The 26,235-nt window shown below is 43.9% G+C and overlaps 1 protein-coding gene across 1 annotated transcript in view; it reads left to right on the top strand.

Moving 5' to 3' along the window:
- PINX1 (PIN2 (TERF1) interacting telomerase inhibitor 1) overlaps positions 1-25,933 on the top strand; it is an 83,892-nt gene extending 57,959 nt beyond the window's left edge. Inside the window, exon 7 of the mRNA XM_081238189.1 lies at positions 25,240-25,933. Coding sequence (XP_081094315.1) covers positions 25,240-25,713 — 474 coding nt within the window. The 3' untranslated portion in view covers positions 25,714-25,933. The remainder of the gene's footprint in view (positions 1-25,239) is intronic.
- Positions 25,934-26,235: the final 302 nt, after the last annotated feature.

Raw genomic sequence — 26,235 nt, 5'->3', positions numbered from 1 at the left:
TGTTTACAGAATCTATATATTTTATTTATTTATTTATTTTATTTTATTTTTGCGGTACGCGGGCCTCTCACTGTTGTGGCCTCTCCCGTTGCGGAGCACAGGCTCCGGATGCGCAGGCTCAGCGGCCATGGCTCACGGGCCCAGCCGCTCCACGGTATGTGGGATCTTCCCGGACCGGGGCACAAACCCGATGTCCCCTGCGTCGGCAGGCGGACTCTCAACCACTGCGCCACCACGGAAGCCCAGAATCTATATATTTTAAAATATATTTGTAATTGCAGATTTTAATTGGTGATAAATTACCAATCAGTGAGCATTGGTAACTTTGGTTCTCATGAGTCCATTCCTAGAAATACCCCGTCATTGCCCTTCCATAGCATTCTCATTTTTGAAGAGAAAAATCAATGAAGAGAGGTATTATATTACTTGACAAACAACTGCTAGGCAACGAGCAAATCCATTTTTTAACAGTTTACATTTGCTCAAATTCCTAAATCTTTGAATGTAGTTTTCTTATAAAAAAGCTATGTGGGCAGCGTAGCTTCCCACACACCCGTTTGAATTATTTTGCTTCTTGTTTGAATCTGTTAATAGATATCCATTACAATAATGTTTGTTTTAAGTTTATCGTAAGTTAAATCTCCACAGGTAATAAGGAATATACTAAAATGCTCTTAAGTGACTCGTGTTACCATGATTTTGTTATAACAACAAATTAACTATATTCATGTTGCTGCTTTGACAGAGATCCCTGAGGCTAAATGACGTGTAAACTCACGCTACTTTTATTTTTGAAAATAGACTCCTTTTTGTTTGGTTATTGAGACTAATGACCTTTCGTAATAAAAATTAAAAACAGGTGCCTACGTTCCACTGGACCCGTGTGTCCTTCTTTTAGCATTAGCCCATCAGAAGCTTTTGGGTGGGAAAATAGCACAAGACATTTGAACAAACCGGGCTCAGGAGCATAACTCTTGGCTCAGAAAAATCTTGTGTCATAAATAATAATTTGGTTTGAAACTTTTTGTAGACCTGCTAATAGCGGATTATATAGACAATATGCTCATTAAAATAGCTTAGGGAATGCAGACACTAGTAGATACGTATTTGAGGGCAGGAACTACTCAAGCTTATGCTTCTAGAAGCTCCTGAAGGCAGATCTCTACCCCTAGCCAAGTCCTAGCACATAGTAGGCAGTCAACGGATGTTACAAGGGTTGGAAGAGTGAGTGCACTGAGAGCCACAGCCAGGGTAGCATGATTTGGGAAGAAGACACCGTGGAACGGAGCTGGGAGTCCGAGTGGAGAGTCAGCATCCACGTGGGCGTGGGAGATGCCTACCTGGGGAAGAGGTTGAGTTGTAATGTATAATTACAACTATAAGTAATACATGTTATGATATAAGTAATATCACAGGTTATAACTATATCATATATATGTGTGATGTGTATACACACATGCACACACAACATAGAATGCCGTTTGTTGCTAATCAGAGTCATGTACACTATAGGCCATATATCTCACATTAAAGCAATCCTATCCTGTCCCTTAATTCAGCGGTCCCCAACCTTTTTGGCACCAGGGACCGGTTTCGTGGAAGACAATTTTTCCACTGGCAGGGGGCGTGGTTCAGGCAGTAATGAGAGCAATGGGGAGCGGCAGATGAAACCTCGCTCACTCGCCCACTGCTCACCTCCTGCTGTGCGGCCCGGACCGGTACCAGTGTGCAGCCTGGGGGTTGGGGGGCCCTGCCTTAATTAGTGCCTTTTTTTCTACTACATTCACCTGTTGATAAACCGTTAGTCTGAAGATTCTAAAATTATCATTAAACCTGCAAGAGTCCCTCATCTGCATATGGTGCACCATTTGCAAATCTCTCATAAATTCAATCACTAAGATTATTTGACTGTGAATATGCTTTACTTCCTTCATTAATCATGAACAGCTCTTGAGTGTGTGCTGTGTGTCAGGTGCTCTTCAATGCAGTGGGCTGGAAGACAAGGCTTCCCAGACAACCCTGTGCAGACACATGCCGGGAACTTAGACCATAGTGTCTGCGTGCATTTGGAAGCAACTGAGGGATCTGAGGCATAGGAGGGGCATGATTATTTTTGCCATTTAGAAAGATCCTTTGGCTGCAGGAAATATGGAAGTAAGAATGAAGGGAGGATGAGGAGGCAACAGGCAGTTCAGTGAAGAGGCTGTTGTTCTAGAGGCATGGAGAGCCTGAGCCAGGGTTGTGGCAGAGAGCTGGAGCGACAGGAACAGATTTGAGTGATACCAGGGGGTGGGGTGGATGCCCCAGGACTCAGGGTCTGACTCGGCTTAGGCAGCTGCATGAGTGGGTGGTAGTGTGGTTCCCTGGGCTGAGGAATGCCGAGGGAGGAGCAGATCTGTGTGTACTGATCAGTTCAGCAGTGAAGTACCAGCTTGCAGAATGTGCGCCTCGTCCTGGGCCTTCCCCGCAGTCACACTTGTTAACTTCGTTCCCACTCGCTGTATATTCACTTGCCTCTCATTTCATTGCTGTTTCTATTAATTGGTCTTTTTCACGCTTCACCTGATGCCGTGAGGTCCTCTTTTTGTGGACCTATCCACATCTGCCAAAGCCTTTCTTCCCTGGAGCCGTGTCTTCCTGATAAGCCTCCTTCGTTGTAATTTGGCTACTTTCTCCTGTCACTTCAGGTGATGGAAGGCTTTTTCCCTTGGGTCTCATTAGAATCCCTGTATACAGGAGCTGGTGGGTTTGGTGGGGAGGAAGCTTGAGAGAGGCATAGGGACCATGTGGAGGTGAAAGGGGTGAAGGAAGGAGCTGGGCGAGTGGTGGAGGGAGCTCAGAAAATGCCTCCTGGGATTGGTTCAGAGCCGAGGGCCACGCCCGCCCCTTGGAAGGACAGCCGTCTGCCCTAAGTGCAACTGTCCCGGAGGAGGGAGCGCCCTGCCCCAAGCTCGTGGGGGGGTTTCTGTTTGTGTGTGTGTGTAAATTTCAAATGAATTTTTATTATAAAAGCAGTAAATATTCGCTGTAGAAAAACTATTGCCTATAGGTATGCATTAAGAAGAAGAAAAAAGCCATGATCCAAACACCCAGTGGTAACCATAATTAAACCTCGGGGTGTGGAGGACCGTGCGTGTGCTAGAGATGGTGTCCACCACGTCCTGGCCTTCTCAAAAGCAGGATCACAGTGTACATACTGTGGCGCACCTTTTTAAAAATTCGCACGTTGTCTCTTAGGAGCTTGCGTTTTTAGCTCTGCCGCGGGGCCTGAGGAATGTGCCGCCCATGGGCCCCAAGCTCCCTGGCTGCGCTCTGAAGGCGCCTCGCTGGACCGCTGCTCTCTTGACAGCGGAGGGAGCTCGTCCAGCCTGCCTCCCCGCCTTGTTGGCCCTCTCTTCTTCTCTCTGCCTAGCATCCCCTCAGTCCTGCTTGTCCGCTATGGAGAAGGTAGGCTTTTTCACTCCCCCAGCATGTTTTGATGGCCTAAAAGTTGCCTGGTAATCGAGGGAAAGAAGGAGCTGGCTGGAAGGGGTGAGGCTCGCAGGAAGCTGTCCCGGGCTGGGCCCCTTTAACGAGCCCACGAGCAGTTTCCATTCCCCGCCTCCACCTTCATCCTGTGCTCTTCTCTGCCCCTCATCCTGCTTTTCCCAGTCTCCTCAGTTCCCTGGTATTACATAATATTCCTGTTAGGCTCAGTTCCTGTTTTGCTAGCAAGAGGAATTGTGACTCTTTCAGGGAAAAACCCTGTTCTAACATTAGCAGTGGCTCTTGGTGGCCAATCCATGATCTCATATGGGAAACACACCGCTTTGCTGGCTTCTGTGTTCCCGTCCGAGTCAGTGCACAGATGGGATTACCTTTCTGCCTCGGTTAGGTTCCCCTCTGCCTTGTCCCTTCTGTGGAGTCTGAGGTGGTATCTCTTAGGATAATGGAACTGCCAGCTTCAGTCTAGCCAGCGAGTGATCACTTTCACTCACGAGTAGGTGCCTTGGGTTACTCACTACACTCCAGAGGCAGTTCTAATAAACTGGCAGACAAGACATACATTCACTTTTTAAAACATTTTATTATGGCAAACTTAAAATGTAAGAAAAGTAGAGAGAATAGTAAGGGTCCCCACCTACCTGTTCCCAGCCCAACAATGATCAGTTCAAGGGCCAATATTATGTCAGCTGTACTCCACCCACTTTCTCTCCAATTATTGAAGCAGTTCCTAGACATCATGTCACTCTATCTTGTTATTTGATTTTAGCATTTCATTATACATCCCTAAAACGTAAGGACCCTTAAACACACCATCCCAGTGCCGTTATCGTATCTGAAGAATGAACCACAATTCCTGAATGTCATCAAGTCCAGTCAGTGTTCAAGTTTTTCCAGTTGCCTCATAAGTTTTTAGTTTGTGTGTGTGTGTTTGAATCAGGATCCTAAGAAGGTTTGTATATTGCAATTAATTGATAATGTCTTTTAGACTCTTTTAACCTATAAGTTCCAATTACTCCTCTCTTTTTTCCTTGCAGTTTATTGTTGAAGAAACCTTGAATTTCTTGTCTTATAGGATTTTCTATACTCTGGATTTTGTTGATTTCATCTTCATACATCCTTTAATACATTTAATACATTCACTTTTTAAACCCTACAATGAATCCTTTTATAACATAAATTACCATCCCTGCTGAGACCCCTCTTTTTTTAAATTTATTTATTTATTCATTCATTTATTTATTTTATTTTTGGCTGCATTGGGTCTTCGTTGCTGCGCACGGGCTTTCTCTAGTGGGGCTACTCTTCGTTACAGTGTGCAGGCTTCTCACTGCGGTGGCTTCTCTTGTTGCGGAGCACGAGCTCTAGGCGTGCAGGCTTCAGTAGTTGTGGCTCGTGTGCTCTAGAGCGCAGGCTCAGTCGTTATGGCGCAGGGGCTTAGTTGCTCTGCGGCATGTGGGATCTTCCCGGACCAGGGCTCGAACCCGTGTCTCCTGCATTGGCAGGCAGATTCTTAACCACTGCACCACAAGGGAAGCCCTGAGACACCTCTTTTATCATTTAGGAGCCCCTTGCCTGGCTCTTTACTAGGTAAATGGTTCCTGCCTTCACGTAAGTCACAATGTACTCACAAAGACAGTAGTTAATATTGTAAGCTCTTCCAAAGTATTAATGTCCAGTAACAAATATTATAAAGCATAATGTCAAATATAGGCATCTCTGTTATAACACAATATATGTGTTCTTGAAAAATGTTACATTTTGCAAAATTCCATGTTAAGAATGATAGAGCTTGTGGGGAAAATCAGGTAAGAAGTAAACTGCTAAAATCTATGCAGTTTTGTAACCAAGACCACACACGTTGCCTGCCTCGCCACACCACCTCTTTCTCTCTCTGACACACACACACGCACACACGCACACACACAGTTGCCTCATGAGATAATTCACTCAGGCCAGGAAGACTAGTTAGGGGGATCTTTAAAATGCTCAAAAACAGCAGAATGAATACTTTGGCTTATAGGTGGTGAGTTACTAAGGATGGACGTGGAGCTCTGAGCTGTGGGGACGCCATTAAGGTTGGTTCCCTGGGAAGCAGACTCTCAAATGGACATTAATTAGCATGAAGGAAATGTATTGGGAGGTGCTTCTGGAGTCCTAGCTGGGAGGGGTGCCCGGGGGGAGGAATCAGAATCGGCTCCGGGAGAGGTTGGGCTGCCGTGATGTAGTCACAAGTCCTCTGCTGACTCCACAGGGACCTCTTCAGAATCGCCCCAAATCTTTGCAGGATGCTGGGCCTTCATGGCCCTGCACTGACCACTGGTCACTAGGGCCAGGCCCCTGCCCGCCGGGAATGGGAGTGTGACCTTACGCCAGGCGGCTGCTCCCAGAGAGACTGATCCAGGAGCAAACCCTTCAGTCCCGAAGGGCGGGTCTGGGGATACAGCACAGCAATTGCTGCCAGAGCTCGTTGTAATTTTCTGAAAATAGAGCCGAAAGGGTCCTGTCTGAGCAGCAGCCAAACTGAGAGGTTTGGGGTTCTCTTCCTTTCCTTTGGGGAGTATGTTTCTACACACGGCCCTGGCTCCCCTGGCCTGGGAAAAATCACAGAACTTTCACGTTTTACTATGACCATTCCCCTGTTTACCTGTGGCAGATGAACCGCTTGGTGTTACAGAAAGAGATGCCGTCACACTACACACTGTGCAAACGAAGAGTAAAGGAATAAGATCAGGGCCTCTTCACTTTTTCATTGACCTCAGAAAGTGTCGCCATTCACAGACATGGCCTTGGCAGTTAATTGTCAGGCTTAATGGCCCTGAGAAATTCACCTAAAATGTAAGGCTCTTGCCATGGTTGCACGTGATAAATTGTACCTAACCTAGGCATCCTCTCCCACCAGATGTCACATCACAGACTTAAAATGGTTAGTTACTACAGAACAGCAGAGGAACTGAGAAAGTAGTCATTTCTCTGGCCATCAAAACACTCTGCTGACTAATTCCTTTCAGTGACTCTTCAAATACATTGACAAGGAAACAAGTGATGAAGGATGGTTCTAAAGCATTACAGGGCATTTTGGATTCATGAAAATGTGAAAAAAAGACTAGGATCGTGAACTCCAAATAGTTTTCTAACAAGTGCTTAGACTTATTTTATGTCTTTGACTTCAGTAACCTAGATTCAGTGAGGTTTCTGTTTCTATAAACAGGGAAGCTACTTTACCTAAGTATAATCTGAACATTTCAGGTCCTGTGGAATCTGTGCACCTTCAGAGATAAAATGGATGGCCTAATCTTGCTGCTGACAGTGTCCTAGTTCTGACATGTTAGCCATACAAACCTTCATCTCCTAGCAATAGACCCAGCCCAGAAATTTTACGCAACCAGTCCTACCATCTTCAATTTGATTTCCCTGGCAACAAATTGGAACACCTGTTTAGCTAAGGAGGAAAGAGCTATTCACAGTACATTGCTTGTTCCTCTTAGGATACATGACTCCGTCCTCACATGGCAAGTGTGTACCCACATATATAGAGAGATGTAGATAGACAGATACCACAGCATGCACTCATAAATTGGGTACTTAAAAATTGATCTTCCAACACTGGTTTGTTCAGTGTTGTGAAAAGTATTTGCATTTAAGATTTTCTTTCATTTCTTACTTATGTGTGGGGTTTAAGAACCTTTGTTCCATAGGAAAACAACAGCTTCAGCCCCAGCTTATTGCTTAAACTGTTCCAGTGGGTTTGCTTTGATAAGAACTAATTCTAATTAGTACAGCAAATATTTATAAGTGAGCATTCCTAAATTTCTTGAAGCCACCTGAAAGCATTTCTTTTAAGAAATTTAAATAAGTATTTATCTTAGCCTTAGGAGTTCGTTGTAATTTAGACTATTTTGTAATTAAGTCATCTGGATCATTGATCACTGAAACACTATTGGATAGAGCTTAAGAATCTTGTCTTTTATAGACTTTGGTTGTAAAGTAAAGTATTAAGGAGGATTCTGACTTGTTTATTTGCTAGGCCATAGAGATAATGTGAGGAGCTTAAACCCAGCCCTAAATTAGTAAGATTTCACTAGTAGCTCTAGGTGTAGTTTAATATAGTTCTCAATGTTTATCAGTCATTAAACTGTAATCCTCAGTACTTCCACTGGATCCACTTTACAACAGCCAAACATTTCCATTTAAAACTCGATCTTTAACCTAAAGCTTTACAGGAATTTTCCAGGTAATTTTTTTCCTCCATGAGATGTAACTGATAAAGAAGTTCTCTGTGTTTATTGGGAGTCAGCGTGCTGGTCGGTCTGTTAGTCAGGGTTCTCTCACTTCTTATCTGAAGCCCAGTGGGCCACGAGTAGGAAGTTCACTCGGAGTTTTATTTCTTTGAACAGCGCTCAGTCTCTGCAAACAGCACAAGGCCAAAGTGTTTGGGTTTTGTTTTGTCATCTGGTGTCCTTTGACAAGTTTATCTTTTCTGCATCAGAAAGAGTCGTTTTAAGCAACATAGTAGCAGTAGTGACAGCCAGCCTGCAGTCACTTGTGTCCCCTGACCTTTGTTTGTCCAGGACTCCTTTTATAATTCTCATTCCAACTCTTAAAATCATGGAGGATCTCAGTTTTACTTGACTGGTTTTGAAGCATTTTCTGGGCCTGAACTTTAAATAGCTTTTTAAAATATTTATTTATTTTATTTTTGGCTGCTTTGGGTCTTTGTTGCTGCGCGCGGGCTTTCTCTAGTGGCGGCGGGCGGGGGCTGCTCTTCGTTGCGGTGCATGGGCTTTTCATTGTGGTGGCTTCTCTTGTTGCGGAGAGCGAGCGGGCTCTAGGCGTGTGGGCTTCAGTAGTTGCAGCGCATGGGCTCAGTAGTTGTGGCTCACGGGCTCTAGAGCACAGGCTCAGTAGTTGTGGCCCATGGGCTTAGTTGCTCCGTGGCATGTGGGATCTTCCCGGACCAGGGATTGAACCTGTGTCCCCTACATTGGCAGGCGGATTCTTAACCACTGTGCCACCAGGGAAGTCCCTTACATAGCTTTTAATAAGTACTTAAATTTATTTTATGTCTTGACTTTAGTGACCTAGATTTAGTGGGGTTTCTATTTCTCAAACAGAAAAGCTGACCTGGGGAAGGTACTTTACCTAAGAACAATCTGAACAGTCATGTCAGTGCCCTTTCTAAAAGGAAGGTAGCTTTTATAGGAAATTGTTGAGTAGACTTTGGACATCAGTACAGTTAATTTATTCCTGTGTATCACTGAAACCTGTAAATAGAGTATCAGCTTTAGATATTCATCTAATTCTTATTCCAAAGTTGTTAAAATTTCAGATTGGAAATTGTTTACCTGCTTACTTTGTGATCCTAAGAAAATCTTTTAAAACATGTATGATGTACTTTTTAAACAGTGACGTTATTCATTTAGTTAAAGCAATTATTTAATTTGAGATTATCACCCTCATGCCCATCCCATCCCTTCCTCCCTGTTAAGATGATAATTACATTTTTAGGGAGGCAAAAGCATAGCATTTGTATTATTCTGTTTTTTAATGGACCCCAGTTACTCGGAATTGGATTAATCATGATGCATGACACATTATCATTGGTCACAGTTTCTTCTAGACTCCCTTTCAAGGATCCTAATAAGGATCTAGAACTATTAGGCTGATACCTTGTGGGCACCTTCTTAAAATTAACGGATCAAATCAGCTGTCTTTGAGCCGAAGTTAAAAGTGAACTTCAGAACCTGCTCTCTAGTCATCTAGGCTCAGCCTAGATCCTGTAGTTTAGGCTGCAGAACAGGCTATATAACTATATAACAGGCTATATATAAAGAGGCTCGAGGCTTGGTCACGACTCCCTGCAGTGTAATCTATCATTATTTCATCATTCTTCTTCTGAGTAATATTATTTTAATTGCTTTCTTCGTTTCTAAGTTCCCCTGATCCAGACCCTTCCAGTTCCTTTTTCTTCTTAACTCATATGTTTCTCCTTGCCATCCAAGAGCATTGTTGAATGACAAATGATTAAACGAATAAGACACAACCCATTTTCATAGTCTAGTTGGGAAGTCAGAGATGTGCAAAATCAACTGCAGCAAAGGCCTCGAGTGCTGTGCAAGAGGTCCGGGGACATACATGATGTAGTGATAGATTCAGCTTGCAGAGATTAAAGCAGCAACATATGTGTGTTGTCTTAAAGGAGTAGCAGTTGCCAGGTTGAAAGGCCTTGCAAGGAGAAAAGAAAACCATACCCACAAAGACACAGATCCTTGAAAAAGCAAAGGGCCTTTGGGGAGCAACAAGCACATTTATAGGGCTAGACTGTAAGGGTGGTTAGAGACGGGCAAGCACCCCATGCACTTATACACTTCTCCCCCCCTGTGTTACTATAAATAAACCCCAGAAATCATAACGTTTCACCCACGAACACTTCAGTACTTCAGAACATATCTCTAAAAGGTACTTCAGGACATATCCCTAAAAGATAAAGGACTTTTTAAAAATGTATAACTCCAAGACAATTATTATGCTCTGTAAAACTTGGTAAAAAGTGCATACTATCATCAGTAAGTGTTCAGAGTTTCAATGTTCATAAATGTCATCAATTTTAGTTTTCTTTACAGTTTCTTTGTTTGAGTCAGGCTCTAAGTAAGGTTCACATGTAATGATTGGTTGATGTATCTCTTTAAGTTTCTTTCAATCTGTGGATTCCCTCTCCATATCTCCTTCTTTTCCTCTCTAATTTTTAGAATGAAATTTAGAGATTTTCACATATCTACTATTTGATTACCTAGTAGTAATAAATAAGTAATAAATATTTGATTTCCTCTATTTACCAGTTTTCAAATGGAAGAGCTTCTCTAGCGTTCTCTGAAAGGGACCAGTGAGTTTTCCTTTTCTGTATCACTCATGGATTGAAATATATTTATGTTCCAATGTGTTGCATTTGTCATCTTTATTTATTTATTTATTTGCAGTATGCGGGCCTCTCTCACTGTTGTGGCCTCTCCCGTTGCGGAGCACAGGCTCCGGATGCGCAGGCTCAGCGGCCATGGCTCACGGGCCCAGCAGCTCCACAGCATGTGGGACCTTCCCGGACCGGGGCACGAACCCGTGTCCCCTGCATCGGCAGGCAGACTCTCAACCACTGCGCCACCAGAGAAGCCGTGTAATCTTTATTTTTTTATGATGAAATTTTCCATCTGCCCAGTGAGAACCTCTTCAGGTTGGTTCCTAAATTCTTTTGACGTGATCCTAAATGGTATTTGATCACTCCTCCTACCTGGTATAAGATTTTTCAGACCCACCTTGTACATTTGCTGCCCCAGATTTGGAGTCATCCATTTCTCCCTGGTTCCTTTTTGTGGTAAATGATATTTAGAGACCAAATCTAGGCAGTAGGGTTGCTCACTGCTACTAAGTTGGTCTTTGTTCCTGGGCCTTACAACTGATAGAACTGTAATTTTTTTTAATGATAAAGTATATTATGAGTCTGTATTCGTATTGCTTATTCCAATTCAGGACCACAAGACTTAACCTCATTAATCTTTTATCTTTATATATCCACAGTAAGATTCTTGGAATCTATCGATTCTAGAAATAAAAAGCATTAAAATATCACATTACTCATTTGCTTATTTCCCATTGTATATACAGTAGTCAAAGAATAACATCTATAATTTGATTATCAAAAAAAAAGTACATTGAGGGGTTTTTAAAAAAAGTTTATTTTGGCCAATTCTTCTTGTCCTTAGGGTATATCCCATTAGGTTATGTACAGTCAAATTACAGTGTTTTAAAGTCATTTGGAATTTTGTTCTGTGAAAGGATTCAAGCAACTGGTTGCAAAGTCAGGTTCTTTTTTTTTTTTTTTTAAGAAATTGCCTTCTTAAATTTTAATTGTGTTATATGTCCATTGATTCCTGATTATGTTCTCCATTTTTATTCTCTTGATTATTTTGTAAATTATTCAGTGCTGTAATTTGAACTTTGCACAGACTTTTACACGGAACCCGATTTCCAGATCTTTCTTCCTTACTTGGTTATCCCACTGGTCAGACCATGCGGCTCTTACTGCTTGCGCATAATCCCAAGAAGAAAATACGGTTATATTGTAGGCAGTCTTTAACCTTGATACACACATACTTGGCATGATTTAGGACATATTATTTCTCTGCCACCGTCTATTCCAAGATGGAAGAGTGATTTTTCTGACTAAGCCTGGGGACAGATATTCCCATTTCAATAATGGGATAGCTAGGGAAGAGCTAGGCTTTTCTCCCAAAGTCACCTAGCAGACTGGTTGTTCATAACGGAATGCTTACCTGGTCCTCTTTTCACCTCCCTACCAGGTATCTGCCATTTTTGGTAAAAGCTCACCCCCTTAGACAGGCCAAGGTAGATCAAAGATTTAGGAGAACTACTCATTTTATCCAGATCATGGCAATATCTGTGTGAGCAGTCTGTCTCAAAGCAGGTTCAGCATAACTGTGCTAATTCCCTGGGATGGCCGTGGATGTTATACCCCAAAGGGTTCCAAAGTGAAATAAGTCTGGGAAATTCTGAAATTTAACAACTGCCGATCTCTCAGATGATGGTGTGCATTATGAACTGAAGGGAGGAATAGCACAGGTTTGTTTCTCAGGCTCACTTAACTATGAATCCATCCCAGTTTGTCATCAGGTGACATGTTGTGCTGGAAAATAAGCCTCCTTCTAGATTTCCCTTTACAGGACATAGGCGGGACGGAGGAACATGTTACCCCATGTCACAGGGATCCACTCAGCAGAATTCAGATTCTGAGAGAATTCCGTGGGACACACGGCTTGGTTCCATCAGCAAGAACTTGAAAAAACAAAAAAGACGGGGTGGGAACCTATAGTCTGAAAGAGACAGGAGACATGTCAACCAATCACAATATATGAACCTTATTAGGAAACAGATTCAAATAAATTATAATAAGAAATAGCTTAAGAGACAATAAAGTCGATGTGAACACAGACTAGATATTTAGTGATGTTAAGGGATTTTTGTTAAATTTTTTATGTGCTAATAGTAATATAGTTGTGGATTTTTCTTAGAGCTGTTGTCTTTTAGAGATGCATACTGAAATACTTATAAAGTATACGATACTTTTGATTTGCTTTGAATTAATACGAGTAGAGATGGTTATTAATGGTGATGGTTGTTGTGGTGATAAATGTTGAAGCTGGGTAATGGGTACGTTGTGTTCATTATACTAGTTTATCTGCTTTTCCTTATATTTGAAATTTTACACGATAAAAACATTTGAAAAAGAAGACTGCCAGGACTTCCCTGGTGGTCCTGTGGTTAAGAATCCACCTTCCAATGCAGGGGACGTGGGTTCGATCCCTGGTCGGGGAACTAAAATCCTGGGCACCACAACCTGCATGCCACAACAAAGATCCCACAGCTGCAGCTAAGACCCAACACAGCCAAATAAATAAAATTAAATACATTACTTTAAAAAAAAAAAGACTGCCAAATCTGTATCACTTTCACATGAGTTCCTTAGAAACCACTGAGGCCATAACTGATTTAAATTTCCTTGCTCAGTTTAGCCCAGTTTAGCTGCTCCAGCAGCTTTGTTCCCCAAAGAGGTCGTCAGTGACATCCTCCTATGTTTGGAAGAGTGTCTCAAAGCCTTGCTTGTTTCTTTGCGACATGGAAATGGAGTGGTGAGTGGCCCCACAAAACACTGGTTGTCTAAATGGAGGCACGTGTGCCTGTGGGAAGCATTCTCTCTGCAGCCCCTGGTTTATAGGCCCCTGGCTGGAACATCGACAGGCAGATCGGACTTGTGCTACGTGCCCGGGAGCCAGTAGCAGTTAGGGGCAGGGCTCAAAGCAAGGGAGGTGGTGGTGCGTTCCAACCAGAAAGGAAGTTCTTGTAAAAACTTCTGTCCCTGTTGCTGCAGTTTTAGCAAAACGAGATGTAAAATTTGTGGGTTTTTTAAAAGACAGTTTCATTGGAGCCAAACCATTTTAAGGTATGTTAAAAACCTCACCGCTTTTCTTCATTCTACACCCCTTCCTACCTCACTCCCTCCAGTCCCCAAGCTGCTCACCACCCAGCCCCCCTTAGGCTAGTTTGCTGCCCGTCATGGTGCTGTCGCTCTGGAAAGTAGCAGGAAGAGCTGATAAGGTGCTGAGGACAGAAATCTCTGGTCTTATCTCTCTCTAGCACACGGTGCCGAGAGTGCATCCTTTTCCTGTCCTCAGACAAGAGACATAAACGGACCATCTCCTGGAAGCAAGGACTTCAAACAGGGCCTGGGGGCCTGCCTCTACTTTCTGTAAGGCCAGAAAGGAGAAAGTGGGTCATTGCTTTTTTTGAAGGTTGTTTTAGTAGCAGTAAAAATGTATGTTGTCTTCTAGATCAACAAACATAACTTCCTAATAAGACATGAATTAAAAGAGCAGAAGAAAAGAAAAAGAAGCAAGGGCTGAGGGCAAGGGCTACCGAAACAACCAGAGCTGTAAGTCACTGGGCTGTTTTGTCTGGTTAGACTTTTTGTAGGTTTGCCCGAAAGGATTAGACTTGGCTTTTTGTTTGTTGACAGATCAAGCAAGTGGTTTTAAGAGCTTTTGTGATAATAAAAAATTGATACCTAGATGGCCCAGCGTTGGAGGAGAAGAGTGAAATACTGGTTCATTTTTCCTCCTGTCCCTCTGTTATGGCAGGAAAGCAGAAATGACATTCTCTCCCAGATTTTCATCCTGCGATGTAAGGAAAATAAGATGAAGAGGAACCTTCCTTTGGGTTTTAGCGCAGCTGGTGGCTGGTGAGGTGGTACTTTGCTTCTTATGCTATAGTCCGGAGCGACCGTGGTAGGGACACCAGTGACATGGGCGTAGGCGTTACCATCTCCCCTCTGGGTCCTCCTTGGAGCCTCACCAGGTAGACCCAGAAGAGTCAGTCAACCTCAGCTGCATCCTCAGTCATCTGGACCCTCGTAAAGAATCCAGTTTGCAACATAAAACTTTACAGTCTAGAAGAGACCAGGCTTGATACTTTGTTACCATTTTGGGAAGACATTGGTCACTGGCCAGTGCTCACAAGCAGCCAATTGTTGGAATTCCAAAAGTTAATGACACCTTAAGAATTGTGCTTGTTATATAATAGTAAAGGCCCAATTTTATTCTTGCAAGTTTCTTAGTCTCCTGTTACGGAGTGCTGTGAAATTATCTAGGCTACAATGAATGTTAGAATTATAATGGACCTTAACAACATAGCTGTTGCTTTTCAAACTGTATTCTGTAAAGCCCCGAGAGTTCGTCAAAGATGCCTCGGGGGCCTTACAAAGGGAGAGGAGGGTCGGGACATGAGCTTTGGGTTCCCCCAATGCCACCTCAACCACTGTTCCCCTGGTAGGTTACACATTGGCCTTCTGTTTAAGATTTCGTCTGGAGAAAGGCACGCACTGCTAAAACCACGTTTGAAAAAAGTCACTGAGTAGCCCTCCTTCCTTGTTTTGCAAACCATTTGCTTCGAGGCCCAGACAGTACAGTGACTTGTCCAAGATCACACATTCTCTCAGATGTGAGTCAGATTTCTTGACACCCAGGTCATGGCCACTTCTACTACACTGAGCTTAGCACCTTTCTTACTTTCCTTTGAGTATTTTATACCAGTGCCACCCAAAGTATCGTACACAGGCCAGTCCGTGACAGGACAGAAATTGAGAGAGTAAGCATTTAGAAACTTTTATAGTAGTGTGATTAATTTTTAGAAATTGGAACTTGTGTTTTATATGTCTTTTTGAAATTTTGTTTTCTAATTTTTTTTTTTAACAAAAATCTTGGCCCACAATAGATAGGAGATTTTAAAAAGAAAAATAATTGGTCCTTCACCCCTGGTAGTTTGGGAAGCACTGTGATGCAGGGCATTGAATCTCCACAGAGGTTGAGCCAGTTATGGACTGCAAACAAGAGGCAGGTCTTGCTTTAAGGAACTTTTTTGGATTCTGAGCAGGTAAGGAGGCAATATTACTTGTTCTTTTTCCTTAATATGTTTCTTGCTTATAAAATAAAATTATAGCTTACATGAAACTAAGAGATGATATATTTAAATATATATGATCATATATGAGAAGACTTATGTATTTAATAGCAGTAATAATGTTTAATTTTTATGAACTCTTTGGAATTGTAATCTCAGTTTAATTGGTTAGAGGTTTTGTTGAATGGAGTTGTATTGTAGTTGGTTTTCTTGTTTAGTTTCTGTCTATTCTAAAAAATAAATTATCCTGTTGTTTTTTTTTGTTTTTGTTTGTTTTTTAGTTTTGCTGTGGCAAGAACACTTACATGAGATCTACCCAGACCTTTTTATAACTTTTTTTTTTTTTAACTGTGTGTCTCCCACAGATGGGAGCTCCTGTCTGGGCCCCGGCCCTGGTCAAGTAAACAGTAGCTGCTGTAGCTGCTCAGTGGATGTTTATGAAGGACTGGATGGCCACAACTTTGGACCTCAGCCTCCTCAAGATCTTATTGTTTTTGTATAATTTACTTTTATTACACGGCTCAGTGATTTCAGGATTTTATCTGATTACTCTTACTAACTTAAATATCCTTTAAACATAGAATTATTTTGCCCTACCAAATTTACTCCTAGAAGTATTTTTAAAATATTGGTTACTTTAGTTTCTGGTCAATTAAAAAGAGGTCTATATAACGATTAATCAATCCCATATTATACTATACAGGAGCTGAGGGAGAGGACTTTAGTAATAACTTCATTCACCTGAATTAACTTACCTTTCTCTTCTTAGTAATCTTGACTCTTCCAAATAACTATTCATACTCTATTCCTTGTTTCAGAATAGTAGGTTCTCTAAAATCTTCAAAAGATGCTATGCTTTCTATAATAAGGAGCCTGAATTTGAGTTGTTAATGATTCCTAAGCGATTTTCAAGTCAGTGGAGTAAAGGTGGAAGAGACAGGCCCTTTGTCAGCCTCTGCTTCTGCTTTTGGAGGCTCAGGCATTAGGCTTCAACTACTTATAAAAGCTTTTTGTCCTGTCTCCAGAGAGCAGGGAACAGAACCAGTTGACCTAGAATCATAAACGATAGCCAGTTTGGATTATTTTTAGGCTTCAATCAAAGAAATTGGTACCTGTGTCACATTGATCATTTCTAGCTTTGGAGGAGCCTCGTTTATCTTGTAACGGCCAATGTGTTGTGAAATGTTGTCACATGGATCACTGCAACTTTCCAGGCCTTAAGACCGTTGAGGGAGGCAGGAAACCTGCTCCTTTTTTCTTTTCCCTCTCTTTCCCCAGAGGCTGTATGACTCTTGTCAGTAGCTCTGATGTCAGTCACTTGAGAGAGGTTGTTGCCATAGAGAACCATCCTTTTAAAACATGTTTATGTTGGCTTTTCGTAATGAGTGGTAATTTGAGCAGCTGATGAGGCAAGTGGAAAAAAAAAAAGGAACAGCTTTGTTAGCATTGGCCTTCCTGCGAGGAATTTGGCATTATTTGTATTTCTTTGCTGTTGTTCAGGGAAAAGCAAGATATCTGTCCCTTCCAGTTCCCCATTATCTTCTCTGAGACGTCCAGTTCATTTATCCGAGTCTGTACATTCCAGGCAGGGTTCTAATGCCTTACGCTAGAGGGGTATCTGCCTGCTTACAGGGGGTTGGGAGTTCTCTCTGATGTCAGTTCACTTCGTAAGCAAACTTCGACCTTGTCTGCCAGAAGTCAAACGGCAGATGGCAGCTCTCTCTACCCCTCGCTGGCATAATTCAGTACGTTCACAAGAGACTGAGATTGAGAACTTCAGCAAAACCCAGAGCCCTCCGACCAACTCCGTGTGCGTGTGTGTGTGCGCGTGTGTGCGTGCGCGTGTGCGTGCGTGTGTGTGTGTGTGTGTGCGCGCGCGCGTGTGTGTGTGTGTGCGCGTGTGTGTGTGTGAGTGTGCGCGCGCACGCATGTGTGTGTGTGTGTGTGTGTGTGTACACGTCACATGCATCTAACATTTCCAAAAAGCAGATTATATTTCATAATAAATTTATTCATTCAGCAAATATTTACATAGCATCTATTATGTTTACTTATATACTAGAGAGAAAACAGTTTCTTTTTACTGATGAAATTCAAACTTTTATTTATGGACACTGATATTTGACATTCACATCGTTTTCATGTCATGAAATGGTTAGTCTTCCTTTGATTCTCTCCCCCTCCCTCCCCCCATTTAAAATGTAAAAACCATTCTTAGCTTGTGAGGTATATGAAGATGTCAGCAGCCGGATTTGGCCCTCGGGGCATACTTTGCCGGCCATGTTCTAGAGAGAGCCCTCCTGGAACCCCTGCACAGGTCCTGGGTTCTTAGAACCTGTTTGCATGAGCACACACACACTGCACACATGTACACACGCACATAAAGTTAAGGGTTGCTGTGTAATTCTAGTTCTGTTGTTGTATTCTTTATTTTTAACCCCGCTTCAAATCAAAACTTCCCGTCAGTCAGTGGAGTCTTGTATTTGTTTTTAACTCTTGTGATGCTTGCTAATCCTGCAAGTGATTGTGTTTCCAGGCAGATTCCATGAGGCTGGTTATTTCTGAGACTTTGTGTGTTTATCCTAACTCCAGATGTGACTGAGTGAACGATAATCTTGAAAAAAACACCAGATTTTACCCCTGAGTAAACTTCTTTTGAGTGCAAGCATAGCTCCTTGTCAGTGAAACAGTGTTTTCTATCATGTGGAAACCAAAAAGGTGCCACAGAAAGCAAGAGAAGAAGTGCTGACATAGTCGCACAGTCCCTGGTTTATGACCAACATGTTGATCACTCCTTGCTTAACCTCTGGAGGCAAACCATTCTGATGACTCACGGGAATGCACAGCTTCCCAGGTTGTGTGATCAGCTCAAGATAACATGTCGGCTGCACCCTTAACAACCTGCTGCCGGGGGGCTTCTCGTGGGACTTGATCCACCTGTTTGTCTTCTCAGAATGATCTCCTGACTTTGCCTTGGATGTACTCTAGAACTCTCTTGCTTACCAGCCTCTTCTTTTGATGGCAGGAACACTCACCCCATGCATGTTATTTTATTGCTGATGTTCAGCCTGCCCCACATCATGCACATGAAAGTTCCATAAAACACAGCACCCCATTTTTCCGATTTACCTAATCTTCCAGAAGGTGACATGATAACATGTGGAATAATAGACCAGAAGAGACATGTATGGATCATTTGGCTGAGCTGTGCGTTGCTCGGGGCCACAGGGAGTGATGGGCTGGTCACACTACAGGGCACCGGGATGCACCTGCAGAAGTCAGCGAAGCGATTTGCGCTGTGAGGCAAGGCGGCATCTGATTAGAAGGGTGTGGCTCCATCTGGGTGGGAAGACTGTCCTCTGCAAAATGCTGCTTCTCTCTTTGCTTGCCACCCTTCCAAGCCCCTTCTAGTCATGAGCCCCGCCCGGCATGCAGGGGAATCTGTGCTGACAGATACAAAGCTTCTGGTTCAGTGGGCGGGGGAGTGCTTCCCAGCCTGGATCTGCCTGGGGTTGGTGTCTTTTGTGCTTTCCTGGAGCGCTCACCATGTGTTTGTTCTTCATTAGAGGCTGTGCTGAACACAAATGAAATAGGCATGATTTCTGCCCTCAAGGAACTTAAAAATTCCTTGGGAAGATGCTTAGAAAGCAAATTACACAAAACCAGAAAGTACAGGTAACCAATTGCTAGTCACAGTAGTAACCAAGGGAGGTTGTTCACAGGGGACCAGCTTCTTGAAGGAGGCAGCTTTGCACTTGACCTTTAAGGGAGTGACGCACACAACTGTGTATGAAGAATCTGGAAGAGCGTCGCGGGGAGCATCACGGGCGACCGCGGCAGCGCCTTCAGCTCCCTCTGTTGGCGAAGGGTTTCGTGCTCACATGTCCTGGCACCCCCTCACCTCGGCACTGCCCCCATCTTGACGGGCTTCATACCTGAAGTGGCTTCATACCTGAATTCATCACTGTCCTAAGTGGACGGGCGCAATTTCTGCCTCCCAGGAGACATCAAGACATAACTTGTGTTTGTCAGAGCTATCCTGCCGGAAAGTTTAGAGAAGATGCAAGTGTCCTTTCAAACTACTCACTTGCCAAGCTTTCTTAACTCTTCACAGACTAATGCAGCGCAAGCTGACAACACGGGCTGGGGTGGAAGTGTGCGTTTGTTCATCACAAGCAGTAGTTCTCAGAGCTGATGACCCCGTTGCTAAGCCCATTACCCTTGAGCTCTGGGTGTCTGCTTTTCCATTCAATGAGAAAGTTCATTGAAGGATTCTTGTCGCAGCCTGTGTCTCAACGTGGAAGTCAAAAGGCTTTCAATCATCTTGTCACTTAAGATCGGCAGTGACGTATGAGAAAGGCTGGTGAGCTAAAGCGTTGTGCCTTTGAAACCTCATCCTGGACTGTACGTTTATCATAACTGGTAAGATTTTATGCTTATGGCACATCTGCCCCAAACACCTCTCTAAATTCTCTATCCAAACTGCTGTGTTTCCCTGCCCCAAAAGTTACTAACGACATTCTTCTGAGAATAATAAAGAGAATCCTGTGTATTTGGGCAATTCGCTGTTAATCCATCTCAGTAGACATGTGTGAATGACACCGAGGACTGGGAACCCAGAAGAGCTTGAGCAGGTAGCTCACTGAGCTGCAAAGGCTCTACGCAGAGTACCTAAAAGAAGCGGAGAACAAACTCATGACATTCTGTAGCCATTTGAGAAAAGGCGACATGCATCTTTCAGGCACCTGAGATGATTGTGGTATATGATAGCTAATTTCTTAAGCGTCTCTCTCTGCAAGGTCTTGTGTCCTTTGCATCCAACTCTTCCCGCCCCCCTCCCCTACACCATTTGTAATTCAGAATCGCCAGAGATGGGTTTAGGCCTGAAGATTCTCCAGCTCTAATTATAAAACTCTTAAGCCTGGTTTCAGGCTATTTTTTTTATTTATATGAATTGCAAACTAGATAATAGAGTTTTTTTTTCTATTTAGAAAGTAGTATCTATTTCTTGTGGCCTTTTTTTCAACCTGAAGTTTTAGCATCAGTTAACTTCTGCCTCATAAAGTTGGGCCTGGACCAACTGATATATACTTCAGTGTTGGGATGATGTCTGAAGAGAGAGACAGTGACAAGTGGGTCTGTGTGATGCAGGCCGGAAGTCGGGATGCCGTCGTGGAGGGAGGGCGGGCTCTGCGCCCGGCAGCCTTGGGCCACATCCTGCTTCTGCCAGTTCCCACCGTCAGGCCTTCTGAATATTAAGTGCTTTGAGGTTCGGTTTCTACCCCCGTCAAGGTGAGGTGGCATACGATAATAAGCGATTGCCGCACTGAAGGCATTCAAGAAAGGATAGCCGCTTTCTTCAGTGCACCAGGCTGCGGGCACTCTGGGTCACATCTCCACACATGATGAAGGCAGTAGTCCCGCCGGGCTCTTCTGCCTGTAAACCACTGGGGTTCTGTGCGCTGGGGACCAGTCCTCCTGGGTTCGGACCCTCAGAGTGTTTATTGGTCGGGGTAGAAATTAAGGCCCTTGCTATCACTTGGGAAAATCCATCGGCAAATGTTTTTTTAAACACAGGCTGTACGCTCATAGGTTCTGAAAGAAATGAGAACACTGCGGGGTTTTCTGAGACAGACGAGATGAACCCATGAAACAATGTTTCAGAACAACACAGACTATTTCATTTTAATTTTTTTAAACGGTAGCTTTTAAAATATATGGAAAATAATTCAAGATTCTCAATGTAGCTTTGGCTCTTTCTTTTTCATTAACAAAAAGGGAGGTAGAGTAGTGGATATATTACAAATTTAGGGAGAGATCTTTTAAACTGTTTTGTTGATTCCCTTACCGTTTCCCCTCGTTGACTGAACTGTGTCTTTGGAAAGCTTCTTCGTCTTAGGTGCACTGCATGGCCTCGGATATGCACAGCTACAGGCAACATGTCCCTTCCCCAGCTGAGTGAGGAGACCAGTGAACTGACGGGACATCAAGGCCAACAGAAAGGCTGGAGGTTCTACAGAGAGACCCCCACCTAGCTCCTACGATAGAGACTCTATCCCTCACTGTCCCCAGGGGAAAGCCTGACTTTGTCCTTGCGTGTGCCGTGACTGGACAGCTGTTTTATCTCTCGGCATTCAAGCAGGACTTAAGGAGTCTTAGACTGTAGAGGCATGAAGCTGAGGGAGACGTTGCCAGGCCATTCGTTCCAGAAACCCATCACGTTTCCGCTTCCGTCCGGATAGCTTCATTGGTATTTTCCCGACACTCTGCCTCTTGAGAACACAAATTTAGGGTATGTAAAGGATCAGTGGAGACTTTCAAGCCGAGGTATATAAAAAGAGAACCTTCAGAACCTTCAGTACAAAATGGGAATTTATTATCATTTTAAAAGTTCCAGCTTCTTACTACCTTTCTTAGAAATATTAGGATGATTTCCAGGACTTAGGTTTAAAATAGATTCATATTCCAGTTAGTCGTCACCCCAGTTTTCTGCTTTTATTGATGTTAGCTTCTAATATCTAGTGTCAATTCTTTTACATGAATGCTTACGAATTATTCATTGCAAAATAGTATTTGGCCCTTTCTGTTCTCTTAAGTGGTGTCACTAGATCTGCTCTCCAGCCGTGTGCTCTCCTACAGGTGGTGTAAAGTATTCTCCGTGGATGGACTTGTAGGTGCATTGATGTCACTCCTGCTTCTTGGCCTGACAGTTGGGGTGATAGTCGTCTATGAGCTGAGCTCATCTGCTACCTGCTTATAGAGCCTCACCATCCCTCCTCTGCTGTCTGGTGTCGCAGAGGAATGGCCAGCCCAAATGTCATTTCATAGTTCAGTAAATTTTAGACTTTCAAGTCTAATTTAATCTACTTATTTGACTTGGTTAGTAACTGAGACCCAGAGAGGTTATGGGATTTATCTAAGGCCCTCCATTAGTTAATAGCAGGGATTGGAATTTTAAAAGAAAAGATTTCCTAAATCCCTAAGCTTAAATCAAATGTTCGGTAAGATCATTAGTTAACCATACCTCCCTTGCTAGTAGTTTGTATGGAACAGGAAGTTTTCAAGTTATTTGTAAATTTATTTGACTAGATTTTAGAACACGGTTAGCAAATTGGGATTCTCAAAATTTATGAAGCAGTGAAAGTCACATTTGGTATTACAGATTCTGTGTGTGTGTGTGTGGTTGCATTATACGTTTAGTGGAAATGTGGGAAGAAGCGAGTTTGTTGCTATTTCAGAGTACTAAAAAGTTGCCAGTGCTTTTCTCAGTACTTGTTTACTTTGAAGAAGAGACCAGATATGAAAAGTATTCATTTTCTTAAAAAGGTGTACATTGTTCACATTCATGCATTCATGGCTGAGAATATAGAAACAGGGATTGTAATCACTGTAGTAAAACTGGGTTTATGATTTGTAAAGTCATGAAATATGAGACCTGGGCTTTGCTTCTACAGCAGTCAGGTCTGCAGCCTATTCCTCCTTTGTTTCCATGGTTTTCAATACAGGTACATTCCTGGAGTGTGGGAGGCTGCCCACCACTCTCCCCTGCAAGTCATTGTTTTGCCTCCACTTTCCTTGGGTCCTGGCACCTCTCTGGCTTGTCTCCACGCCCCACTGAGCTTGGTGTGCAGTGGCCCATGCTTATTAAAATCCTTATCACCAGAGGACTTGATTACGAGCAGAGTTATTTTCTAGGATTAGAAAGACCCGCAGAGTTCAACAAGTGACTCAAAAATGATCTTGTATTTTCTAGTAATTAAAAGTGTGATTAATACCAGTAATTAGTTCCTGTGATTTAACTGTTAAAAGCAAGAATTCAGAAGGTAATAAACAGGTGAACAAGGTAAGGAACCATAGGCTATGACTCGAGTTTGAGTTCCTAAGACACAGATACACTCCAGAGGAGGTGGCCCACGTAAGACAAACTCCTTTCATACTGTGAAGCTAAGTGAGACCTATTTTCTGTAAACAGGCCTCCTTCATGGAGACTTGCCGTGTGTGGCTGTGTGCCGTTACTAAATGGAAGGCAAGACATTTCTCATCCATGAGGCGGGGGTTGGCTGCGATCAGGAGAGCCTTGAGAAGATTTTTCATCGTGCTGTGCAAAATTTCAGCTCCTTTTCAACATTTGAGGAACAAAAAGACAAAGTGACCTTGTGTTTTTGGCTCCTGTGGCAGCTATTTTTAAATTTTTCTCAAAATTACCTCATGGGATTCCAGCCCAAACTGAATATTGATAGATAACATTTAAAAAGCTCATTTGGTTTATTCCACATGTTCTGCATTTTACCTTTTGAAATTTAAGAAACTGACTACGTGATTTTGTGTTTTTAGCCCTGAGTAAATTAAGGTTTGTGCTGATGAGGTAAGCTGTGATATTGTTGGTAAGGTACCCTTTGGGGAGAGCTCGCTGGGTCAGCGGCCATTCAGAGCCCAACTGCCCACTGATATAATACCGATTCAGCTGAAATTTCAGACGGGAGCCGACTTTGATCCCACTGAGCTGGGTTTCGAGTGCTGCTGTAACAAGAAAATACATGGTCCAGTTATATGTGTGGTTGTAATAAAGTTAGCTGCACAAGCAGAGCTTTGCCCGCCCAGTTCAGAATAATTTGCAGACTCCTAATCTGGAAACTGATTTATTCAGAAAACTGTTTTCCCACCTCATGAAAGGGTCGGACCACCCATCTCATCCTGTGTGAATAAGTGAATGTGAAGGGAGAAGCCAGGTAATTATGAAAACCTAAGTTTAGTGTACTTGTTTAAGGGCTTGATTATTTTAAAAGACTGTGGGCAGAATTATTCCAGACACTGACCTTACCTAAAGCACAGTCCTTAAATGCTTTCATTTGAAGGTGCTTCCTTTTTCACGCACACGTTTTCATCTCCCTCCTGCCAGCCAGCCACAACCTGTGTGGTGTGATACCAGCATTTGATTTTTTATCCCAGCCTATTAAGTTAGGATTTTTTTTTCCTCTTCTCAAGCCTTACGACTGAGTGTATTTATGTAAAATTAAAATGTAAACCACACTTAACCCCGGCGGCTATGAGTGAGTAATTCGTCCATTTAGAAGCAGACGGCACAGCCATGGGTGTCTAGTTCACGGCAGTGTAGGGGGGGGGGCGTCTCATGTCTCCCACCCCCAGCTGAGGGCAGAGGGCACCCCAGCTCTCCTGTTCCTTCCGGGAGGAGGGGGGCACATGGGCCCTTCCAGCACTGGTGCCTCCTCTCTCGAGCAGCTGCCAGAGGGCCACGCTCTGGACACACCAGGGTCGAGGCTGGCACGTGGCTCCTGGTTGAGCGGGGGCTCCCATATACGCGTGGCGTCTGAGCTTGTGGGTCAGGGCGCAAAGGCCTGTGTATCCACAGCGAGACCAAGTAGGTGTCTGACGACACCCCAGAGCTCCGGGCTTTTCGGGTCCTTGTTTCTGATGGAGACTCTAGGAACTCGGTTGCCATTTATAAGGTTGTTGCCAAGGAGCCATTCTGTCAGAATGGCGTCCAGGTGACTCACCATCTACCTTGTGAAGTTAGCCTCCGACTCCCCGGCCTCCGACCCCGTACGGCCCTCAGCTGGTGCGCGTGGCCACCGCATTCCGCACCGTGGCGGCTCAGCTCTACCCGACGGCCGGCGAGGGGTCCAGGGGGAGCCCGGCCCCCCAGCCACGCAGGCTCTGGGCGGTGGTGAGTAACTAGCTGATGCGTAACCGGTGTTACTCTTCTCCCCACCTCAGGGCCAGCCCAGTTCCGACGCTGCAGAGGGGACTGACGTCTCCCCCATGACCACCAGTGCCTTCACCATCCGCGAGTACTTTGCCAGGCGCATGGCGGAGCGCAAGAGTAAGGCGCAGGGCACGGCCGTGGGGCCAGAGGCTTCAGAGACCCCAGTGGAAAGGAAAGCAGGGAAGAAAAGAAAGAAAGAGGCGAAAGATAAAAGTGTGGAGAACTGCACCCCCCCCAAGGCCAAGAAGAAGGGAGACCAAGTTGAGGGGCCGCTGGGAGACCCCCGTGGGGACGAGAATTCTGGGGCTGCTTCTGAGGGTGGAGAGGGCTGCGTGGCGCCACTCGATGACCGGGACTCTCCCTCGAGGCCCAGAAACAGGAAAGAGAAGAAAAGGGGGCAGAAGCTAGCTGAGACGGCAGAGGATGGTTCGCTCGATGCAACGCCAGTGAAAACGAAGAGGAAAAAGAAGAAAGGCTCCAAATAACTTCTCTGGAGCCAGGGCCTCCCGGCGTCTCAGCTGTCAGGGCGCTGCTGGGGCAAACTCCCCGGCCCGACGGCAGAGCCGGTTCACTCCGGGAGCCGTGCACAGCCTCTGACACGCCCGGCCCTGCTGCATCTCGCCCTCACTCTTTCCCAGATCAGATTCCCAGAACTTCTTAGTGTCCCAAATCATGGCTCTCAGAAACAAATAAATGTCTTTCTTAGACTCTGAGTCCACCGTATCTATTCCCCTTCATGTGAGTGCATCATCATGTGCACATGCTTGTGTGTGTAGGTCTCTCACCGTCTGTATTTGCTCTTGATTTCTTTCAGTAACAGTGAACTGTGCTTCCTTCTGAAGGACTCGGTCTAATTAAAGGATTAAGAGGCAATAGTTGGCATTCAGATAGCTCTTTTTGTTCTGTAGCCAACCGTGTGTTTCTGCCAAGTTGGTTTTATATCATTACATTCCCAAACCAGAGAGTTGTTTTGGTCTGGTCTGGTTTGGTTTTGATGGGGAGATTGT

This window comes from Mesoplodon bidens (genome assembly GCF_964165515.1).
Source record: "Mesoplodon bidens genome assembly, chromosome: 6".
Taxonomy (NCBI): Eukaryota; Metazoa; Chordata; class Mammalia; order Artiodactyla; family Ziphiidae; genus Mesoplodon; species Mesoplodon bidens.
This window is presented reverse-complemented; position numbering and strand designations above follow the sequence as displayed.